At 38.4% G+C, this 24,748-nt stretch overlaps 1 protein-coding gene across 2 annotated transcripts in view; it reads right to left on the bottom strand.

The window, feature by feature from the left end:
- Positions 1-681: 681 nt before the first annotated feature.
- Positions 682-24,748, bottom strand: part of si:dkey-33c9.6 (active breakpoint cluster region-related protein) — a 191,962-nt gene continuing 167,895 nt past the window's right edge. For both annotated transcript variants that reach the window (XM_051924339.1, XM_028798470.2), the window contains exons 19-24: positions 23,671-23,780; positions 17,875-18,014; positions 17,645-17,779; positions 13,348-13,453; positions 8,368-8,500; positions 682-898 (exon numbers count right to left, since the gene is read on the bottom strand). In XM_051924339.1, coding sequence (XP_051780299.1) covers positions 809-898; positions 8,368-8,500; positions 13,348-13,453; positions 17,645-17,779; positions 17,875-18,014; positions 23,671-23,780 — 714 coding nt within the window. In that variant the 3' untranslated portion in view covers positions 682-808. The remainder of the gene's footprint in view (positions 899-8,367; positions 8,501-13,347; positions 13,454-17,644; positions 17,780-17,874; positions 18,015-23,670; positions 23,781-24,748) is intronic.

Raw genomic sequence — 24,748 nt, 5'->3', positions numbered from 1 at the left:
TTTTCATATGTTCTGTACTATTTATTGTATCAGCAATCATGTCATTACATGTGCCAGGTGATAGTAGCTACCCGCTCAGATGCTGACACCTTACGCCTCTGCCAGATTGCTGAGGAGAGGTGTTATAATGCCGTGCATGATCTTGTGCATTCAGTTGCAGAGCATAGGTATGCTCTTGAATGTAGGTGGTGGGGTCTTGACGCATCAGGATTGCGGCTGGTCGACCAGCCAATGAACGTCTGCAGCATTGTGATTGCACATGTACGGCGTTGATTAGCATCGAGGCACATTCACGAACGCACATTAACAAGATGATTGTGAATTATAAAGGTAATTGCATAGAAATGCGTGTACCCCAGGTTTTAGGATTTTTGTCTTAGTATACTTATTTTCTTGTTTTCTGGTGTGCACATATTTTCACAATCAATTCTGCCCAAAGTTTTATAAATGAGCCCCACAGGATGTTCAAGTGTGCTCTTTAAATTCAGTGAATGTTCCTCATTGGAAAAGCTACGTGTTAAAATCACAGTTTCATTAGTCCAATTTATAAGACTCATCTGAGCTCAGTGTATGACTTGGATGCAGAGTGTACACCTAGAATTAGGGTAGGTCTTCTAAACCCTTTGATCTAGAAACCAAGAACCAGTAATTCACGTTTGATTTAAAAAGTAAACTTGAATCAGACTCAATTCAATTTTTTTTTTTGCTTTTTTAAAAATACATTAAGTTACAAATGAATAGACTTTATATACATACTGTATACATATTTAGAGAAGCCAAAAGTACATTCAACAGAATTACAAGCATCTCAAGTCTCCTCAGATTCGGTGTAAGTCTTCCTCCTTGTCTGGGGAGCTGGGAGGTTGTTAGACTGCAAGTAGTAAAACACCACTTGGACCTGCAGAAGAACAGAGAAAGAGCTTTTTAGAACATATCAACCTCTTGTAATTTTCGGGAGGGGAACAGTCAAAAGAAAAACTTAGAGAGCAGAGAAGTTTGTGATAATCCGTTGTCTTTGAGTCTAATGTCACATCAGTTCTAAATGAGTCCCATGTAATAAACATATTTTTCAAACTTGCTTAATGTCACTCAGGGTTGTCAGGGGTAATCACCTATCCTGGTAGCACTGACGTATGATAGGAAAGCCCTGGATAGGACACCAGTCCATCGCAATTACAACTCAAGCATATACTTGTACATCTTCAGCCAAAATGTGTTAATTTAGAATATTACCAAAGCATCATTGACAATTAGGGCTTAATCCCAGGTATATCTTTATAAAAGACTTTATATATGGTTCAGTTATCTGCTTTGTTTGTTGACAGACTTTTGCATGGGCATTGTCGTCAGGCCAACTTAAAATACAGGCGATATGGGGTGTCAGGGAGAGTAGTGGGGTGGGGTGCAACCCAAAAACCACTGCCAAAGCAGGGACTACAATTCCCGTCCGGTAGCAAGGGAGCACTGGGGCTGATGGGAGGACACCTTTAATAAGCTTTCTACCAGCCAAAGTGGGATCTCATCAAAGACCACATGTAAAGTGTTTTCTTCTCAACTAATTTGGCTAATAATTTTTATTGTCTTGATGGATTGCAGCTTTTGTCTAAGAGTATGCAATTTTTCTCTCTGTGTATTGTGTTTTGTCATGTTGAATTTCAGAAAGACAGACTCACTGAGACCCATTTCTAAGAAATATATGAGTCCAAAAAGATTGCACAGTGTTGGAGCAAAGTTCCTTTCTTTCAACCACCCAAAAAACTTTTAAAACTACAAACCACCCCTTTTTGTGAGTTTCACAGTTACGAAATTGCACATGAAATGAAGTTTAGCATCAGTTTCACAAAACTATATGTGAATGGAAACACAACCATTTTACCCACCACTACCTATCATTTTGTGATATTCCATTATACTGTATACAATATGAATTTATGAGTGTTCTTGGCCTGAACATTTACCTAGGAAAAATGAGATAATTATAATTAATACATTTTATTTTTAAGAATGTATAGATAAGTATCTACTCTTTAAAGGAAAATATATGTGTGTCAAAGACTTATAATCTGCTTAACTATCTTGGAACCTTTAAATCATTTACCATTTATCTATATTATGATTAGAAGAAACCAAAATGCTTCTTAAGCTGTGTTATGTAAATTAACCTACTCTGATTATCTAAACAAGAAAGAACAGAGCCGCCTGTACTTCCTTAGAAGACTGGCATCCTTCAACATCTGCAGTAAGATGCTGCAGATGTTCTATCAGATGGTTGTGGCGAGTGCCCTCTTCTACGCAGTGGTGTGCTGGGGAGGCAGCATTAAGAAGAAGGACGCCTCACGCCTGGACAAACTGGTGAGGAAGGCAGGCTCTATTGTTGGCATAGAGCTGGACGGTCTGACATCCGTAGCAGAGCAACGGGCACTCAGCAGGCTCCTATCAATTATGGAGAATCCACTACATCCATTAAACAGTGTCATCTCCAGACAGAGGAGCAGTTTCAGTGACAGACTGCTGTCACTGTCCTGCTCCACTGACAGACTGAGAAGATCATTCCTCCCCCAAACTATGCGACTCTTCAATTCCACCAGAGGGGGTAAACGTTGAACATTATTCAAGTTATTGTCTGTTTTTTATCTGCATTTTTTTTTTTTTTTTTTAATTACTCTTTAATTTAATATTTTTGCTGCTGGAATATGTGAATTTCCCCCTGGGATTAATAAAGTATCTATCTATCTATCTATCTATCTATCTATCTATCTATCTATCTATCTATCTATCTATCTATCTATCTATCTATCTATCTATCTATCTATCTATCTATCTATCTATCTATCTATCTATCTATCTATCTATCTATCTATCTATCTATCTATCTATCTATCTATCTATCTATCTATCTAAGATTATCACTTTGCCATTTCAGTTAGCTACAGTGAACTGATAGAGTGCACTTGGCCGATTCCTTCAAGCCTGTAATAAAATCTAGAATTTCATTACTAATGGTGACTCTTGACTGTTCTTCATTTACAGAGTATTTTCCCTATCCATATTACTAACCGAGAATGGTAAACCGGATATGGACGCAGGGACCTGCCCGTGGACGGAGGAGACATAGTGCGCAGGCGCCACACAAAGCCCCCCTCCCCAGAGTGAAACGGGAGAGATTACGAACCATCTGACATGCCGCAAGCAGGATAAAGCGAGGTCAGAAATAAAAGACAGAGTAGGAAACAAAGTAAAACGTCATAAGGAGGTTAAAGAACGGGGCCAAACACATGGAGAGCAGGTTACAGATGATGAAACCTGGAATGCAAGAGCTTCAAAAAAACCTAGGCACGAAACACATGCACAGCGAGATACAGAATATAAAAGCAGAAAAAACGACAGTTAAACGTCCATACCACACAGCGGAGGCAGACCCGGAAGGTGCAGGCGCCTACATCGCGTGTCGGAAGGAGCGGGAAAGTACGAAAGGCAAAGGTGCCGCCATATTGTGAGTGGCACTACTGCGTAGTGAAGGCGCAGGCGTCACTGCCATATTGTGCGTGGTACTACTGAGGAGTGAAGTTAGGAATAATGTGCTGCTTGGGATCGTACAAAACGCCGAACGCGACCCACCGTCTGAAACTGCGGAGGCAAAGCAAGCACGGGTTCAAACCGAACAAGCTTGACTGACGGATATACACCTACAACACGCGTCTCAAACCGCAGAAGCAGCGCAAGCACGGGTTCAAAACAACGCAAGCTCCTACAACGCGCGTCTGAAACTATGGCTGCCCAGCAGGCAGGGGTTCAAAATGCCGGGGGTAGGCGAGCGAACCGAGCAGGGGGCGGAGCCCCCTTGTAATATAAATAACCAATAGAATGAAGGTCGGGCCACTGGACAAGGACAGTAGTAGTCTTCTTCACATTGGTCAAACAGGAATTAGGAATTTCATTACATTGTATACATGTGACAATAACTCTGTAAATAAATTGACAACCCTGCATTTTTATCACACCAAAACCTTACATTTAAAAAAAAAAAACAATGCTATTTTCAAATTGCATATACTACTACTACTGCTAATAATAACAATAATACATTTTATATTATAACATTGTGCAATAGAGATAAACCACAATGAAACAGCATGAAGTATGATTTTTTTGTGCATTTATTCAAGTCCATTTTAGGCTAAGGAAGTGTTAATTTTAGGCTTTGATGATTTTGAGTGATTTGGAACAATTCTAAATCAACATTGAAAGAATCAAATTTAAATAACCTTTATAATAATATGGAATATCTGCTTCTTATGCCTTTTACGTAAGGCTTTCTTCAAGTCTTTGCCCATTCAGTTGGTCTGGGAATGTGATTTACCTCTGTCTGCTACTCTTGAATGGGACGTGATTTTTAAGGACTTCACTTTTGCCTCTTCATATCCAATCATCAGCACACAAAATTGAAATTTGAGCACACCCTGTATATCACTCCCTATAAACAGTTTGTTATGGGCCTTGTAAATGATCCTCATTTGTTCTTTCACTCTTTTAAAAGCTCAGATACTTTTTACATATGTATTACACATGTTCTAAAGTTTCAGCTTTTTGGCGGTCTGTGTTGCAGTTTCTTTCTTCTGTCCTCTCCTATAATATCCCATTTACTCCTCAGATTTTCTTTCCTTTGGATTCTTCTGCCCATTTTCTTTCCCCTTTCCAGCAGAGATTGTTCTATTTGGGAAAATTAGTCATAGCTTTAAGTTGGAAATCTCTAGATTCTCTATCCTATAACTTCTGGAAATCCTCTTTCTGCAACAAATCGGGAAGGGGTGAGGATTGAACATTAAGCTGCAACTGATTTGTAATAGTTAACATATTTTTTGGAAAGAAAGTAAATCAGCTTGTGACTTACAACAGTGGAAGAAAGAAAAGCCAAATAGCCTCTCCAATATGTAGAAGAACTCATTTGAAACAGATAAACAATTGTGAGGTCAAAAATAAGGAATGTGTGTTGGTGCAGCACAAAACAGTGATTATGGACTGGGAGATCAGAATTATAAGGAGGCTAAAACTAGAGTAAGCAGAATCAAGGATAAAGTGATGGAGATTAAAAGAAGAAAGGTTTAGGAACAAGTTTAGGGAGAAAGTTCAAAATGAAGTGCAGTCATTTCACAGTGGGGAGGAGAGGAGTGAGAAGAAAAGTTGTATTAAGAGTGTGTGAAGAGGTGTTGGGTAGGACAATAGGGAGGAGCCCATCTGTAGGCAATGAGGAATGGTGCAGGATGTGATAAAGCCTAAGAAGGATGCGTATAAGACATGGCACCAATTGGGGGGGTTGGGGAAGACTGTGAAATGTTATGCAGACAATCAAGGAGGCAAAGAGGGCAGTGGCAACAGACAAGGCACACGCTTGAAGAAGGTGCATGAAAAATTGGAAACAAGAAAGAGAGAAATAATGATTTTTAGAATAGCAAAGACTAGGAAAAAGGCTGGAAAGGATTTTAGTCAGATATAGCAGATGAAAGATGAGCGAGGTGTTTTTTTGTGTGAACGTGATAGGATCAAGAATAAATGGAAGAGGTACTTAGAAAAGCTGTTGAATGAAGAAAATCCAAGGGTAGTATTTGGGGATGAAGTTTAGTATAAAGAACTAGTACTAAGAATAAGAAGGGAGGAAAGCAAAGGAGGCTTTCGAAAGAATGAAAAATGGAAACACAACAGGACTGGATGAAATTCTAGCAGAGGTTTAGAAGAGTTTAGGAGAAGAAGCAGTTGATGTGTTGTGGGATCTAATGCAGAAGATCTATAAACAGGAGGAACAGTATGGTTGTGCCTGTTTATAATGAGAAGGGAATTATTCAGGATTGTGGAAGTTATAAAGCAATAAATGTGATGTCATGCACAATGAAAAATTGAGAAAGGGCTATAGAGAGAAGGCTTAGGGAAGAGACCACCAAAAGGGAAAGAGCAGTTTGGTTTTATGTCATGTAGAGGAACAACTGATGCAGTCTTTGCATTGAGACAGCTAATAGAGAAGCATAGAGAAAAACAGAAAGGTTTGCATATGGCGTTTATTGATCTGGAGAGGATTTATGATAGAGTGACACATAAAGAGGTGCATGAGAGTGAAAGGATGATCAGAGAAGTATATGAGGATTGTCCTGGATATATATGCGGGAGTGAGGACTCAGGTCAAAAGCAGTGTTGGGGTAACAGACAAAATCCCAGTTAGAGTAGGTCTGCACTTGGGATCTTATTAAAGTTCTTAGCTCTTTTATCAGGTTGTGGATGTGTTGAGTGATGGGATAAAAGACCAATTCCCCTGGTACATGCCTTTCGCTAATGACATTGTGTTGTGTAGCACCAGAAAACAGAAAGTGGAGAGGAAGTTGGAAGAATGGAGAAGGGCTTTGGAAGATAGAGGATAAATAAGAGGAAAACAATATATGAGGTAGAAGGTAGACAGAATTTATGAGGTTATGAAGTCAGAAGTTAGCTTGCAGGGAGAACTATTGAAAAGAGTGGATACATTTAAATACCTTGGATCAGTGGCAGCCCAAGATGGAAAACAAGAAGCAGTGATAACCCAGTGAGTGCAGTGTGAATAGAACAATTGAAGAAGTTATCAGGAGTATTGTGTGATCAAAAAATTAAGGTGAACATTAAAGGTAAGATTTTTAAGACTATAGTAAGACCAACAATGGTGTATGTAGCTGGGACATGGACAGTAAAGGGAACTCAGGAGAAGAAGTTAGATGTGGCAGATATGAGAATGTTGAAACGGATGTATGGAGTTACAAAAAAGGACAGAATATGAGATGAGACAATCAGAGGTACGACAAAAATGGGACAGATCTAAGAAAGTACAAGGAAGTAGGTTTAAGTGGTATACACATGTGAGGAGGACAGACAATGGATATATGTGAAAAGAGTAATGGGAATGGAAGTATAGGGAAAGAGAAAGTAAGGGAGACAAAAGCACAGGTGGATGGATAAAGTTAAGAAAATCTGAAAGAAAAGGGTTTGACTGACGAGGGGGTGCAGGACTGAGCTGTTTTGAGAAAGATGATCAAGTTCATCCACATGGAAGTGGGAAAAGATGGAGAAGAATAAGAACAGGAAGAAGAAGGTAAAACTGTCTGCTCTTTTGTCTTTCTATGAGGTATACTTTACTGTTCCCTGCATGTTCTCCTAACTTTGTGCCCCTCTTATTCCTTACTTAAGAGCTCTCCACTCACACTGTTTATATTCCTTTGTATTAATGAACCCTTACACTCTGCTTTCTGGAGTGGTAAGAACTGTTCAATCCAATAGATAGATAGGGGCGGAGTGGTGGCTCTGAGGCTAAGGATATGCGCTGGCTTCCCGAAGGTTGCCGGTTCGAATCCCTGTCACTGCCAAAAGAAAGAGATGCTACTCTGCTGGGCCCTTGAGCAAGGCCCTTAACCTTCAATTGCTCCAGGGGCGCTGTACCATGGCTGACCCTGCGCTCTGACCCCAAGGGGCATGTGGAAAGATGCATTTCACTGTGTGTTGTCCTGTATAACTATGTATGTGACAAATAAATAAAGAATTATTATTATTATTATTATTCCTTCTTACTAAGAAAAATTTACATATTGAATAACCACTACTAGTTCATTTCATATTGTCTTGTCTGTTGCTACAAATGCTTGTGCCTGATCAGCGTCTTAACGCTGCCCGCCTCCCTATATACTGTGGAGAACTTCTCTTTACCACTTTGAAGTCAGCTGCCTACCTGTACATAAAATGCTTTCTTTTGAACGCGTGTTCCCTCGCTTTTCTACTAGCATTAATGCTTGACTGTACAAGTGATTATTATTATATGCCTTGACCTTTTTCCCAGTAAGGAATCATTGTACAGTTACTTTTAATTATTTGTCGATACAATGCCAGTTATTTACTTACATAGATGCTGGTGTCAACTACCGCCCTGCCTCACTGATGCCAGTTTGAATATAAATAACAAGAACAAATATAAGTAACAAGTAACTTTTACAAATGCTTCTCCAAACATTCAATTGCTTTTGCTTCTGTGACAGGATGAAAAAAGCAAAGAAATACTTCTAAAAGGAAAAAAATAATGTTTAAAAATTCCTGTAAGACTCCTTAGCAGCAACCAAAAGCAAAGTTTTTAAGAGCAAAATATATCTTTAAATTAACTCTCACGCCTCAGTTAACAAAACTCTGAGCAGTTTATCTTTCATTCACAAGGATGACATCAGCACATCAGAAATAAGCACAATGATGACATTCTTAGAATTTCAGTACACTGTTAGAAGGTTCTCTTGTTTTTTTATTGAACAAGAGACAGTTTCCACTTGCATAAAGATGTAAGTTCTGAGAAAATGAGGATGATGCATTTACCTGCACTACCACTTCCTGTGAGATATCCACTGCATCCGACTGGGAATCCTTTGGGGGGCGTAATAGACTGGGACCAAATACTGTGGCAAGGTTGTGGATGGTCATCTTGTTCACATCCTTCTTCTCTGACACTCTGGGTGAAGATGAAAGATTGGTTACTGCAACATGAAATTATAATGTTGTCCTCCTTTCATGACTTCAGACTTTAAGTGACACATCCCTGTGCTTCCAGGAAAGACTCTGGCCCTAGCAACTCTCAACGAGAGTGGGTGAGTCAACGTATAGATGGATGGATGGACATTTGCCAAGTAAGTGTAAAGATCTAATTAAATATTCTTATTTAATAGTATACTGTCAAATACCAAAATCAAAAGAGATCCTTATGGTGTCTTCTGTAACGAATTGCAGGCAGAAGGTTAAGGGTGGTGCACAGTCCCTGAATGGTCTTCTGGTGTTTCTAGAGTGGAGGAGGATAACCATGAAGAGAATTGATGTCAATTCTGCTCCACTGCTGCAGTTTCACAACTTTCAGTCGGTCCTCATAAAATGCCACCTCCACAGGAGGACAATATCCATGTTGGAACCATCTGCAGAAGAATGCAGAATCATCTGGAGACAAGCAGCCACTAGGCTATGATAATTATGACTACTAGCCCATCCACTACATTTTGCAGAAATATTTTTTTTTGTCACTAGCAATTAATTAGTGTTTTCTGCTGCTGGGTCCACAACTTGATGTCTTCATGTCTCCTATGTTTATATATACACACGCACACATTCATTTAAAATGTTTACACACACACACACACACATATTTTATATATACATACATACAGTGGCAAGAAAAAGTGAACCCTTTCGAATTACCTGGCTTTCTGTATTATTAATTGATCATAAAATGTGATCTATTCTTCATCTAAGTCACAAGTATAGACAAACAAATAACAATATGCTTAAGCTAATAACACACAAGCCATTATAATCTTTTATGTGTTTATTGAACAGAGTCATCAAACATTCACAATCTGCTGTTGTTCAACCATATTCTTAGGGTGTCTGGTGTGAACAGCTCTCTAGAGGTTATTTCACAGCATCACTGTTGGGTTAAGGTCTGAACTATGACCAGACTAATCCAAAAAGCAGATTTTCATTTCCTGAATCTATTACGTAGTAGGTTTATGTTTAGGGTTATTGTCCTGCTGCATCACCCAACTTCTATTGAGCTTCATCTGATGGACAACCACCCAGACATTATGCTGCAACATGCCTTGATGAAGTTGGGAATTCAGTTTCCCCTCAATGAGGGCAAGCTTTCCAGGCCCTGAAGCAGCAAAGCAGCCCCAAATCCTGATGCGTCCTTCACTGTTCTTCAATGTTGCAATGATATTTTCATGTTGACACGGGGTGTCAAATGTACTGCTGCATATTTATCTTTAGTTTAATAAGTTTTCAAAATATTTTCCCAGTAACTCTGTGGAATATCAAGATGGTCTTTGGTAAACTTCAGGTGTGCAGTGGTTTTCTCCTTAATATGCCAGTTTAATGCTTTGAATGTGGTAGACGCATGAACAGAGATGTTAACCTGTTTGAATGAGTTCTTCAAGCCTTTGGCTGTTACTCCTTCATTTTTTTTCTCAATATTGAGCACTTTGCATTGTGTCTTTTTGAGTCATCATTGCTGGCATCCACTTCTAAGGAGAACAATAGCTCTAAATCCTTTCCATTTATAGACAGTTTGTCTAACTGTGGACTGGCAAATACCTAAACACTTTGAAATTACTTTGCATCCCCCTCCAACTTTATGCAAATCAACAATTCTTGATCATAGATCTTCTGAGATCTCTTTTTTGCGAGGCGTACTTCACATCATCAAATGCCGCTTGCTACCAACAAACTGAAAATGTTTGAGCCTTTCCTTCTTTCATTGGTTGGGCTATAGGTTTGCTATCTTTCTGACTCCAATTAGCTTTTGTTGAAGTCATCAGCCTAATGGTCCAAATACTTTTTCCAACCTAAACCCATGAACGTCTGAATGATGTGTTCAATATGTAAAGAACAATACAATAATTTGTGTGTTATTAGTTAAACAGATTACGTTCAGGTCATTACTGTAACTTATTAGATAAAGACAAACCCATATTTTTAGAGAAATTTATTCAGAAATGTGATTATTTTAAAAGTGTTCACATACTTTATCTTGCCAGTGATATCTAAGTGTGCATATAATACTGTATATTATATATGTAGTTTACTTGCTTTTGGAGTGATGACTGTCGGAATGTGTGTCTGTATGTCAGGATGTAAATATGCGAATGTGATAAATTAAAAATAAATCACCCAATCTGAATAACATTTGGTACATATTTGATTGTTTTAAAAGTGTTCACATACTTTATCTTGCCAGTGATATCTAAGTGTGCATATAGTACTGTATATTATATATGTAGTTTACTTGCTTTTGGAGTGATGACTGTCGGAATGTGTGTCTGTATGTCAGGATGTAAATATGCAAATGTGATAAATTAAAAATAAATCTCCCAATCTGAATAAAATTTGGTACATATTTGATTATTTTAAAACAAAAAAGCCAGTTGTCTTTTGAACAAAATCACTCCAGTAATTTTATTCTACAAAAATAATGCATTTATTTATTCATTTGTCAGTTTGTATGTTGTGCACATTTGTGTTCCAACTGTAGCACAAGTAGGGAAGGAGAAATATATATTTTTCAGCAAAATATGATTCTTAAATAGCATTTCATATAAGATATACCTATAACAGGAGTATATGAAATACACAACATAGATTCAGATGAGGAAAGTTGAATTTCACTAAAATGCTGGAATTCAATGAGGAAGCAATAAAAGCAGATGATAACAGAGGTGCACAAGATAATATTTCTTAATTTTCAGAAGGCTTTTGATCAGGAACCACATGAAAGGTTAGTCATCAAATTAAAAGAAGTGGGAACTCAGGGAGTGGTGGATACAAAATTAGCTCAAACGGAGGAGGCAAGGGGTTATTTTTCCCTTTTTAATATGCAATCATGGTCTGGACAAGAAGTTAAACTGTTTAACTTTGCAGATGATACCGAACTAGGTAGAAGGGCAGATATTGTAGAATCAGCTAAATTGTTACAATTGGACAGACCTGTGGCAGATTAAATGTAATGTAAGTAAAGGTAAAGTTGTAAGAAGTAGAAATGTTAGATTTGAACACAAAATGGGAGGTTTAAAACTTGAAAGTACACCTCATGAGAAGGCTATAGGAGTCATAGAGGACTGATCACTATCTACACTCTGACAGTGTGTAGAAGTGATCAAGAAAACTAACAGAATTTTAGATTACATATCACAATTTGCAGAGAACACGTCAATGGAGCTATTCTTAAATTATAAAACAATAATGAGGCTTCATTAGGAGAATTGTGTACAGTTTTGGTCTCCAAATTACCTCAGAAATATAGCAGCATTAGAGAAAGACCAGAGCAGAGGGACTAGGCTGATTCTGGAACTAAGAGGTATGAGCTACGGGAAAGACTGATGGAGTTGAACTTTTTTTCAGTTTAAGCAAATGGAGATTAAGGGGTGACCATAGATCCCAGTTGTTACTTTAAAAATAATTTCAGTATAAAAACACAGGGATGTGATCAGAAACTTGGCAAGGGCAGATTTCACATAGGCTTTAGAATTTTTTTCTTCACATAAAGAACCATAGACACATGAAATAAATTACCAAGTAGTATGCTGGAGAGTAGGACTTAACAGACCTTCATATCTGTACTTAATGTTATTTTGGACAATTTACGTGAAAAGGATGTCAGGATGAATGATCTGTTCTTGTCACAATCTTTCTAATATTCTAATGTACTTACACAATATTCAACTGCGCTATTCTACTATTAAAATAACAACTTTATATAGGAATAGTCATGTGCTGGATACATCAGATTTTTCCAAATGTACATTTAATTACTGAGGTTGAAGGAGTAGACCATGGCCCTACTGTGCTCGTATTAGGATTTGTAGATATGTTTATTGACATAACAAGACTTGTGTTCACAATTATTATCCCCTGTCCATAATGAAAATTAGGAAACAGATTTGTTAAACAAAAGTCCAATTTAATACATATAAGGGAAATATATTCATAATAAACTTAGTAGTTAACTTTTTTCCTAGGTATCATACAAAACAACATATTTTAAGTATTACAAATTGTTGTCATCAAAAGAAAAAGCCTTAAGATGACATACTGCACGCATAATTAGATGCTGCCGTACTTCTGCTCCTCTTTTGTTCTGCACTTCTCTCCTGCATGCCCAATATTTATCTTCTCTTCTTACTTGTCACATTTCATCTGCTCATGCCTCTTTAATTATCTAAAGAGATGAACAACTACTCTAATTTCTATGTTTTATGTCCATTACCTTTAAACTTTATTCTTCTTCTCTGTGAACAAAAATACCTTTACTTTTGAGCTGTAGGTCTCAGTTCTCAGAAACTTTATGGCATCTTTCTGCCGAACTTTTTGCTGTTTTTTTAACCTAACTGAGGACTGTGATCTAATGTCTCTTTGTGCCATATTTACCATTATATTAATTAGGTAACGAAAACTTAAGAATTGCCAAAATGCCAAATGTTTTTCATTCTATTTACACCTCCCTAGAGCCTATTCAGATCAGCACTGGGTGCAATATAGTGGCCAACTCTGGAAATGGTGCCAGCATAATTCAGGGCAAACTTACACATACCAATAACATTAAGTACTTTACCTGTTATACATATTTATGGATGTGGGAGAAAAAGTGGAGTACATGAACAAAACCTCACACAGACCAAGGGCTAATGTACCAACTTCATACTGTTTCAACTGAGTCTCAAGGAGCTATGAAAAGGTCCTTATTACTGTATCCTTAATGTTTTTTTTTTTAATAACATGCCTGTTTGATACTTTTTGGAAGACATTTTTCATTTTTACCTCTTGAGATGTTGAACCAGAAACAGAAATGTGTTGCGGTTTGCATCTGGGATCTCTTGCAGCAGGTCAATCATGGAACATTCCTTTTTTTCTTTGTCAGCAACTTCTAATTGACAGAAAAAGATGTTATTTTTATATTATTTTCAGGTGCTACACATTGCAGGGTGCAGTATTGGGTCTTCCCCTTGTCTTCTTTCTGTCATGTGCAAGTGCTCTGCCTGCCCCTCAAGATCAAGTGTATAAAATGACGATGGCCATGTTCATTGGCTTCAAAGTTCTGAGCCTGGATGTGTGGCTAATGGATTATTTTGTTTCTGTCCTCTAAAAACAAATGGTGCTGCAGGGGATTGAGAAGGCTACACAGATTGTGTAGAGGAGAGAATGTGGGCAGAAGAGGACTCCATAAACACCAAATGTTTCTGTCTCTCCTGCAGTCTTCTCATTCTTACTAGCTGTAATTATTTCTGATATTGAAATGTTCCACTGCCATATTCCAAAGTCTGTATTAAATAATTTGGCCTCATTTGTTCAATAGATGCTCATTGTGTTAATACATTGTATTTAACCAATCATGTTACAGCTTCTAGAACCGGATCTGTGGGAAACAGATGCTTCATAATATAACCTGGCTGGCATTCACTGCAGATGCCTGTTCTATGATCTGAGTGGCTGTGAGGCAGCTCATTGTAATGTAGTATTAACAGGACTGAAAAATATGGGCATACATTTTAAAATTGCTAATATAAAGAGTGCATGTTAATAAGAAAGTAATATAAAATATCAGGTTCCATATTGGTTCTGGGATAAAACTGTGACCTTATCTATACAAACTGACAAAAGTATGTTTGCCTTGGCAGGGAAGCAGCCACCAGGCTACTACCGTCACTTGACTGGCTAAAGGTTCTAGCTTTACAACCATTTTATTTCCTTCAAATACTTTTCTTGGCTTTATAGAAATTTCTTACAGACATCCGCTCTCTATGAATGTGAACTGGATAAGTGGTTTAGAAAATTAATAGATGGAGTTTTCAAGAAAGGATATGCTGAGCAGTCTCTCTGCATGTCACTTGTGGAGTAGCTGGGATATTTGCCAGAAGTGCACACCGTGATGCTGTTGTTGGCATTGACATTTTTCTGAAGAGTTATCTAAATCTGGAGTGCTTTAAAGAATTGATGGCACCTCAGAATCAAATAAACATGTTAATAGTTAATGCTCTCCAGACCCCTACTTTCTTGAAGATTTATATTTTAGTATACATTGCCATCCGTGTGGCAGGCTCCTAAATCCATTTTGCACACTATCCCATTCTTTATCTCTGTTTATCCCCTAAAGCAAATCCCACTGTTGGCTAAGGATTCACCGAAAGGGTCACCACATCAGTATATAATAATTTGGTTGTGTATTACTACTTAATAAAGCTTATGGATTTATATGAGGGTAAATCAAAATGTAAAGGCAATTTTAAAATTTTGCGGTATCTGCAATGTAAAGAGGCTAACGCAATATAACACTCTCGCTATGGCTTATGGGTAGCTTTAACAAGCACTGTGCATTGCTCTATTGTTAATCTAGTTGAAGCCAAACTGAAATGAACATGGACGCTCGGCTGTGTGATTGCACCATTGTTGAACAATGTACCATTGTGAAATTACTTTGGGCAGAGGGTGAGAAACCTGTTGAAATTTGTCTTACATATTCCACAGTATGTAAATAAATAGTAATGTAATTAATAGTTCAGGTGCAGGGGGGTTAACATAAAGCACTACATAAAAAGTTGATTGTATGTTTGATTGCTAAATCACAGCTGTATGAGATACATGCTTAAATAATTGTACATCAGTGCTGTACTTGTATAGTGCCTTGGCACAATCTTCACTATAGAAAATGCTATATAAAGTGGACTCAAAAAGTGTCAGGAGACTTAACTTTATATTTTTACATTTTGTTATGTTACAACCTTATGATAAAAATATTTCAATTAATTAATCCAACATCAAAAAAAACACAAAACCCTAGAATGACAAAGTGAAAACAAGATTTTAGAAAATGTTGCAAATTTATTAAAATAAAAAAAAGAAATATCACATAGACACAAGTATTCAGACCTTTTGCTATGACATTTGAATTTTGGCTCTGGTGAATCTCATTTTTTGATGTCATTGAGATGTCTCTACACCTTGTTTGGGGACCACCTGTTGACAGTTCAGTTGTTTGCACCTGTCTATAGAAGATCCTAAAGATGACAATGTGTTTCAGAACAAAACCAAACCATGAGGTCAAAGGAACTGCCAGCAGAGTTTAGAGACAGGATTGTGTTAAGGCACAGATCTATGGAAGGCAGCAAATGAATTCCTTCAGCATTGAACGTTCTAATGAGCACAGCAGCCTACATAGCTCTTAAATGGAAGACATTTGGAACAACCACGAGCTGGCTACCTGGCCAAACTGAGCAATTGTAAGAGTAGAGAGGTGACCAGGAGTCCAATTGTCACTCTGGTAGAGCTCCAGAGAACCTGTGTGGAGACAGAAGAAACTTCCATAATGACAACCATCACTGCAACACTCCATGGATCTGGACTTTGTGACCAATTGTCCAGATGGAAGTCTCTCCTAAGTAAAAGACAGATGGAAGCCCTCTTAAAGGTTGCAAAAAGGCACCTATAGTGCTCTCAGACCGTGAAAAACAAGATTCTCTGGTCTGATGAAATCAAGATTGAACTATTTGGCCTCAGTTCTAAGTGTCATGTCTGGAGGAAAGCAGAAACCGCTCATCACAAGTGCAATACAACTGTTGTTGGAACTATGAGACTGGGCAGAGGTGAAAGAAAGCGAAACAGAGCAAAGCACAGAGATATGCTTAATGAAAACCAGCTCCAGATCACTATGGACCTCAGGCTGGTATGACAGTTCACCTTCCAAAAGGATAATGACCCTAAGCTCAAACCAAAGATACACAGGAATGCTTTAGGGTCAATTCTGGGAATGTCCTTGTGTGGCCCAGCCAGGTTCTGGACTGGAATTCAATTGAACATCTTTATAGAGACCTGAAAATAGCTGTCCACCAATGGTCTCCTTAAACATGGCAGATTCCCCCCCCCCCCCTTATTATTTTTTTTTTTTAGTAAATTTGCAAAAATTTTGAAAATCATGTTTTCTCTTTGTCATTCTGAGGTATTAAGTGTTGCTCCATAAGGGGTTTACATGATTTAAGTGCAAAGTGGCAACATTAAAATATATATATTTTTGTGACATAACATGCTTGTGTTACAATTACAAAAAGAAATAAAAAGTTAACAGGAAATTTGCTATTTATCAGTTTGCTCTCAAACATCTTAATATGATATTAATTTCAGAAAAGTGGTAAATTAAAGATTATTTCTTTTGTTTTTTATATGACAAACAATTTATTTAATAGTAATAATAAAGCTCTTCATGCAATTACAGCATCGTACCCTATCATACATACATTTTAATTTTAATGTTTCATCTTGGTTTTGCTTTGGCATAAAACATGCATCTCTAAAGCAGCTTCTTAGTATCCAAATAAATATGTTATGCAGTAAATCTTGTCAAGAGGTTTACTTGCCTCAGCAATGACATTCATGTCTCTGGTTATTCTTCCTATGAAGTCAGTAGACAGATTGGGAGAGCATGGAGGGTCATGAAGTTGCTGGAAAGGGGTGTGTGGCCCTCCTGATACCTATGCAAAAAGTCTTGGTATATGGTTGCAAGACATGGACGCTATCCAGTGACCTGAGACGAAGACTGCACTCCTTTTGTACTGTGTCTCCTTGGAGAATCCTTGGGTAACGCTGGTTTGATTTTGTGTCAAATGAGTGGTTGCTCATGGATTTCCAAATGAGGCACATTACCTGCATTGCAAAGGAGCGTCAGTTACAGCATTATGGCCATGTGGCGTGACTCCCTGAGGGTGATCTGACTCACAGGATCGTCATTGTTGAGGACCCGAATGGCTGGACCAGGTCAAGGGAATGCCCATGTAACACCTGGCTGCGGCAGATAGAGGGTCACCTCCAGTGGGTGGGACTGAATCACTTGTTTATCTGGGGGGTTGCCAACCAAGATCTCGAGCTGTTTTGTCGTGTGGTGGGTGCGGCAACGCACTCTACCAATGCATGCTCCCCAACATGACCTGACCTGACCTGTAGTAAACATGTGACAAGCCACTGATTGAAAATCCTTGTAAGATGAGAAGAAGGCTAAATTGGATGAACACACCACTGCCTAGGCTGCTATTTCTCCAAGTGTTTAGTACCAAGAGAACTGATTACTGACCAAGTCCACGAGCCAGCGGTTGGAAGAACTCTGGTGGAATCAGTGGCTCCGGAAGCTCCCGGAAGTACAGTTTCAAGGTTCCAGACACAGCGTTCACATCAACAGTCTTCAGTCGACTAATAGCATCTTGCAGATCTGCATGGATGAATGTTTTACATGTCAGCAACTTTATACTTAATATTTCTGAAAATTTAGGAAACTGATAGAACTGTTCAAGTTTTATTCCTTACTTGTATTGAAGGCTGTCCTCAGTGCTTGGATTTCTGTGGCAATTCCGGAGATTCGATAGATACCTACTTCTTCCAGACCCCTTCTGTCTATCTCCTCCACACAATACCGCACAAGATTGGGCACCAAAACACCTTCCCTTCTATAGGGGCAAAAGAGCACAAAATATAAAAAGGAGAGTGTTTACTAAAATATTTATATATTCACTGGGACTTCATCTATGAAAGCTTACATTTAATTCAAACTCCTAATTGTAATATATTTTGAAATCTTTGAAAACTTTACGGTGATGTCCAAGTAATAAAAGCAGACTGTTATTTATTTCAATGATGGCAGAGTGGTTAGCATGGCTGTCTCTCACATACACGGTCCTAGGTTCAAATCCCACACCTGATGGTATTCCATGAAGTGCGTTTAGCCAGAAAGCCTCACTTAAATCAAGATGCTGAGCTTACTGTATTTGAGTAGGTCCACCACCACCTGATTAAGCCATCATGCAGCCCCTGAGACGACGTCTCATCTGTCCATTAGACCAACTTCATCAGAAGCATGGAAACTAAGAGGACTGATTCAGGAACATTAATGTTAGGTAGAATGCCCAGTGGGGCCTGGGTGGTCTTCTGGCCTTGAAACCCCTGCAGATTTTGTTTTCTATCCCAGCCTAACTTTTTTTTTCTGCCCTCTCGGCCATTAGTTTTTATCTTGTTTTGTTGTTACAGTCATATGAAAACGTTTGGGAACCCCTCTAAATTCTTTGGATTTTTGTTTATCATTGGCTGAGCTTTCAAAGTAGCAACTTCCTTTTAATATATGACATGCCTTATGGAGACAGTAGTATTTCAGCAGTGACATTAAGTTTATTGGATTAACAGAAAATATGCAATATGTATCATAGCAAAATTAGACAGGTGCATAAATTTGGGCACCCACAACATAGATATTACATCAATGCTTAGTTGAGCCTCCTTTTGCAAATATAACAGCCTCTAGACACCTCCTATTGCCTTTGATGAGTGTCTGGATTCTGGATAAAGGTATTTTTGACCATTCTTCCATACAAAATCTCTCCAGTTTAGTTAAATTTGATGGCTGCCGAGCACGGACAGCCTGCTTCAAATCATCCCATAGATTTTCGATAATATTCAAGTCAGGGGACTGTGACGGCCATTCCAGAACATTGTACTTCTCCTACTGCATGAATGCATGAATTTCTTTCCTGAGTTTAGAAAAAAAATTAGCCACAGAAAGTCATGACAAGTGGTAAGAATGGGGATAGTGAGAGAAGTGGAAGTGGCCCCCCCCATCTTATTCTGAAGAAGTCATTTATTCAACATATACCGGCAGACAATAAAAAAGCTGACCATTGAACCTTTGGAGAAATCTGGCATCCAGTTGGTTGAACCCCCTCCTTATTCACCTTGTGCTTTCTGTTTGTTCCCCAAAATTTAAAAAACCTTTGCATTGAAGAGTTTTAGTGACAAGTGAAGAAATGATTTGATAAGGTGAATGAGGAACTTGGGTGTTTAACTCAAGGTGATTCTGCTTCTTGCTTTGACAAATGGATCAAGCGTATGAAAAAGTGCATCAGTGCGTGTTGAAGTCACCAATAAATGAGCTTTAGTTGGGGAAAAAAGTTTTTGTCTTAATTTTTATTTTTTTCATGAAAGGCTAAGGACTTTTGCAATGCCCCTCATACGTAATATTTCTAAAGTCGTTTGTGCTGATCAAGAAAACCATTATTTGAAACACCATATGAACCATCCTATAAATGGGTCATGAGTAAAAAAGCTTCATCTTGCTTATCAGGTAGTTGAATTTTGTTGATTACAACTTACCTGTCACTTCTACAGCAGTGACACATCCTTTTTGAAAATAAACTCTTTCTCGACACTTTACATACCTGGACATGATGTTGTTTTTGACAAATCACAGTGTTTGAAAAGGATGTTTGAAAATGAAACGATAGAAACTGTACATCTTACAATTACTGAGCTGGCTATATCTCTGCTGAACAATGGATTAAGTTTAGTGACAGTTAGACAAACGTTCCTGTAGTCTGCAAACTGATGAAAATCTAAACCTACTGATCTGTTTTTTGTTTTAATTTTTTAAATTTACTTTTATCTACTTTTATTTTCATTTTAATTTTTTTTTCTTTATTTTACCATAATATCTGAAAATACATGATATTGTGAAAATAACTCTGTGCCACATTAATGTTACAAAATATTGATCCCTATTTCCTTTCCTTTTGCCACATGGTACCACCATCCCAGTGGCATCAGGATGGGGGGGGGGGTATGGGGGGGGCATCAGAGGCTGTAGCCCCCTGATATATTGCTCCCAGCCCCATGGCTTTGTTCTGTAATATACTTAATTACCAAACTAGATTTATATGTAAAGGGTCAGGGATAAGGATCAGCATCTCCATATCTGATGCCAGGGTCCTCAGTAGGAAATAGGTGGACTGTCCTCTCTAAGTGTGAGGTGAGTTACTGCCTCAAGTGGAGGAGTTTAAGAACCTCGACATTTTATTCACAAAGGAGGGGAAAAGGGATGGTGAAAATGACAGATGGATGGGGGCAGCAAGCACAGTTATGCAGTCACTATACCGATCCGTAGTGATGAAGAAGGAGCAGAGTCAGAAGTTGAACCTTTCATTTACCAGTCAATCTATGTCCCTACCCTCACCTATCATCATGAGTTTTGGGTTATAACCGAAAGAATGACATTGCAGGTACAAGTGGCCAAATTTAGCTCTCTCCATGGGGTAGGTGGGCTCTTCCTTAGAGACAGGGTGAGAAGCACAGACATCTGGGAGAGGCTTGGAGTAGAGCTACCAATTCTCTGCATCAAGAGGAGCCAATTGAGGTGGTTCGGGCATCTGATATGGATGCCTCCCAGATGCCTCCCTGTTGTGGTTTTACAGGCACGACTTGCTGGGAGGAAACCCCAAAGAAGACCCAGGGCTCGCTGGGATGAATGTATCTCCCAGGAGGCCTAGGAGCCCCTTGAGATCTCACAGCATGGCAGGTGTGGCTGGGTAAAGGGATGTGTGGGCCTCATTGCTAAGAGTGTTAAAATGGTGGAAAATTATTTAATGATTAGTATGGTTAAGCCCCTGATCACTGAGAGTAAGTACGGAAAAGGGTAGACCCCTCCACCAGCTCTTCAATTTTATATGGTGGATAGATGATCGTGAAACTTCAAGAGGGACTCTCCTGAATTTTAAAATAGTGCATAGATGATTGCAAAGCTTCAAGAGGGAAAATGCTCCTCAATTTTAGATGGAGGATAGATAGATAGATAGATAGATAGATAGATAGATAGATAGATAGATAGATAGATAGATAGATAGATAGATAGATAGATAGATAGATAGATAGATAGATAGATAGATAGATAGATAGATTTAAATAGGAGCTTTTGAATTGAAGACAGGTGTCTTCACCAATGAATGACAGGCAGTGGGGCATAGTGGTTAAGGATCTGGACTTCAAACCTTGACGCTGTAGGTTCAAACCCTGCTGATGACACTGTGTGACTTCACCTGTCTGTGCTCCAGCAAAAAGAAATGTAACCAACTGCATGTGAAATGTTGTAAGTTGCCTTGGATAGGCGACAGCCAAATATGTGAACAACAAGGAAAGACTGGTCTTCAACTGAAAAGCTCAGTGCCATGTCATTGTGTTTCATGTTCATGCACTACTCTGATTTTTCTGGAAATATTAACTGAACAATATTTTAGCAAAAATGCATTCGTTTGGTACATTGCAAACATACAATTGTATGACTTCACATATGGGTTATGGTACATGTGTAATGTAAGCCTATTTCATGGGTGTTGTGGTCCAGTGTTGGTCTCTATACACATCCATTGTATAAGAAACTTTGCTATATGTGTCTTTCATGCAACATAAAATTTTTTTTTCTTGGCTATTACCATAAAACACATGAGGTAGGTAGTACAGTATATAAAAAATATACAGTAACATTTTTGAATATTCCTTTAAGGAACTATCTTCCACTTCATAACCACTAGATGGTGCTACAATACCAGATGGCTGCAACTTCTGTAACAGGCACACAGTGACTATATTATGAATACAGAGGTTACATATTACATACATACATATTACCAAAGCTGGTTCGTTTTGGCAAAGGTTTTACAGCTGGATGATCATCCTGACACTAACCCTCTCTATTTATTCCCGGCTTGGGACCGGCACCAAGTTGGGCTGGTTTACAAACGGGAGCTCCACAAGACTAAACTCATTGTGACAGTACAAGTTCTTCACGTCAAGCATTGTGGCGAGTGCAGACACTTTCACCGGCTCTGCTGGCCTTGTAACATCACATTTAGCACAGGTAATCTCTAAACTGGATTTTTTTGTTGTTCTTCCTGAATTGTCTGTTTCTGTAGGTGAATTGTGTTCATTTGTTTTGTGGGGTGTGTGGAGATCATTTTGTTTAAATTTTTTTTTTATTTATCTTATTTTATATTTTACTGCAATGGTTAAAACATTAATTGGCTTTCAGGTTTAGTGTATTTTCTTAAGTAATTTCTTGTAGAGCAGTTGGAAGAGTCAACGATGAAGTACAGTGAGGATATTAGCCTTTTTCTGATCCTTTAACCTCAACCTTGTAAGATGGAGAAGTATAACAGGACACCCTTTGTAGGTGACATTTGTTACAAGCTCATAGACCATGATAGGATTCATTGACAGAAATGAGACTGTCACTGCGATAAATTCTCTTGAGCAGTGTCCCACTTGCTATGCATCCTCACTCAGAGCTACTGGAGACAAACTGAGGCTGCTGAATTCAGTGAGTGTAGCATAACCGTCTAAGCAAGTCAAGAGAAAGGACAAGTCTTCTTATTCCCTCTCTAGTGACCAGTTGGGATACTGAAAGTGATGACATTTTCTTTTTGCAATAGACTCTCTCAGTTTCAACAATGCTGTATTCTTCTCGCTTATGTAGGCCAACTTATGTTAGTCAATTAATCTAAACAGAATGTCTATGGAATGTGGGGAAGAGGGAATAAAACAAATTAGAAATTGAGCAAAATAAGAATGTGCAAGCTCTACATAGTCAGTGACCAGGCCGGAATTCAACCCATTTGCCTGGATGGGTGAAGTGGCAGTGCTAATCATTGTGCCACCTTTCTATCTGCCCTACAGTCAAGCCTGATGAAGACTCTGCTTCTGTGCATTTTGGTAATTACTACAAGATATTAGTAAAAACTTGTGCCTCACAGAAACTTACAGCACATTACAAGATTTGTGATGCGAGCAGACCATTCAGACCAACATCTTTTTTTCCATCCCATTCACCAAGACTGTGAAATAACATTGTGTTGAGATTTAGGAAGTCCTGCTCCTGCCACAACAATACTCATTCACTTATTCCATGTGTTTATGCTTCTTTGCAAGAAGAAAAACTTTCGAAAATTTGTATGAAATGTGCCCTTAATAACTGTTCAGATGTGCCACCATGTTCTTGTTGCACAATGCATTTTAAAGTAATAGCTGGGATCTACTGAACTAATTCCTTTCATAATTTTAAACACGGCAATCATATCACCTCTGAATCTTTGTTTGCTTAAAATGCTTATAATACCCTCTATATATTTATCTATTCATCCCTATATCTATTTGCTTTTCTATATAATGTAATAAAAAGGTGGCTAAGTGTTTAGTACTGTTGTCGCAGAGATCTAGCATCTTAGGTTCAAACTCCATACCAAGAGAGTGGGGACAGCAATAAACAGGAAATATAAATACTGAAATACTCACTCTGCTGTGATTCCTAGGAGGACTCCAAACACTTCACTCTGATCTGTGCAAGAGGATCCTGGTGGCTGCAGACCATGTGCAGAATATTTCAGAGAGACAGAAACTTGTATCTATAAGGGAAAACACTAAGCAGTGAGGATAATTCAGTTCTACTCTGGGTAATTACATGCATGTCCTCAAATTTGGGCACAAACTCAGACTATTAGCCTTGGTTGTCTGGTTTCTGTAGTTTACCTTATTATTTATAGTTTTTCCCACCACTATCACTCATAGTCAGAACTGGGATTAACTTCTTATATCAAAGAAGCTCAGAAGCGAATGTTTTATCTCTGCCAACCCAAAAAGTTCAACCTGTCCCAATCAAATCTAGTTCAGTTTTACCAAGCTGTCCTTGAAAGCATCTTCACTTAATCCATAACCGTTTTCCTGCATGCAAGCCAAGGGAGCATCTCAGTATCTCTAGTAGGGTAAAAATGACAAGGGTTCATGTAAGGGGGACTCATTCAGTAACTGCCTTTCCCTGTTTTCCTTTAGAGAGAAGGAGGAAAGTCCCGCTGTACAATGAAGACATTTCTGCTCCACCTTCTGAAGTCCTGTCCCTTCTGTTTCATACTACATATAAGGAGGAATGCTACCACAAGTTGGCATTATTTATAGGACCAGCTCTCATTGACAACTGTCTTTTGAGTGAAGACTTTTTGCTAATATGGACCACATGTCTGACTTTATTTTTTCTCTTACATTTTTGATCCTGCTTTGGAAATCTAACCATCCATTAAATGTGGTACCAAGCTGGCAGGCACCCCAAAATCTTCTCTGCTCTATTATTACACTTTCTGGCACATCAGTACATTGGCTTCGTCAAAGCATACAACTGCACTGCGTCAGTCCATCAACAGAAAGGACTGTGGGCCGAAGCTGGACTCTATTAAGGACCTGTATACGTCACAAGTTAGGAAAAGTGCCGGAAATATAATCAAAGACAACACTCACTCTGGCAAAAATTTCTTTTAATCATTTTCATAAAGCAGATGTTACCAGTAACTTAAAGCAAAAACTACTAAACACATAATTCATT

The sequence above is a fragment of the Erpetoichthys calabaricus genome, chromosome 3 (genome assembly GCF_900747795.2).
Source record: "Erpetoichthys calabaricus chromosome 3, fErpCal1.3, whole genome shotgun sequence".
Taxonomy (NCBI): domain Eukaryota; kingdom Metazoa; phylum Chordata; class Cladistia; order Polypteriformes; family Polypteridae; genus Erpetoichthys; species Erpetoichthys calabaricus.
This window is presented reverse-complemented; position numbering and strand designations above follow the sequence as displayed.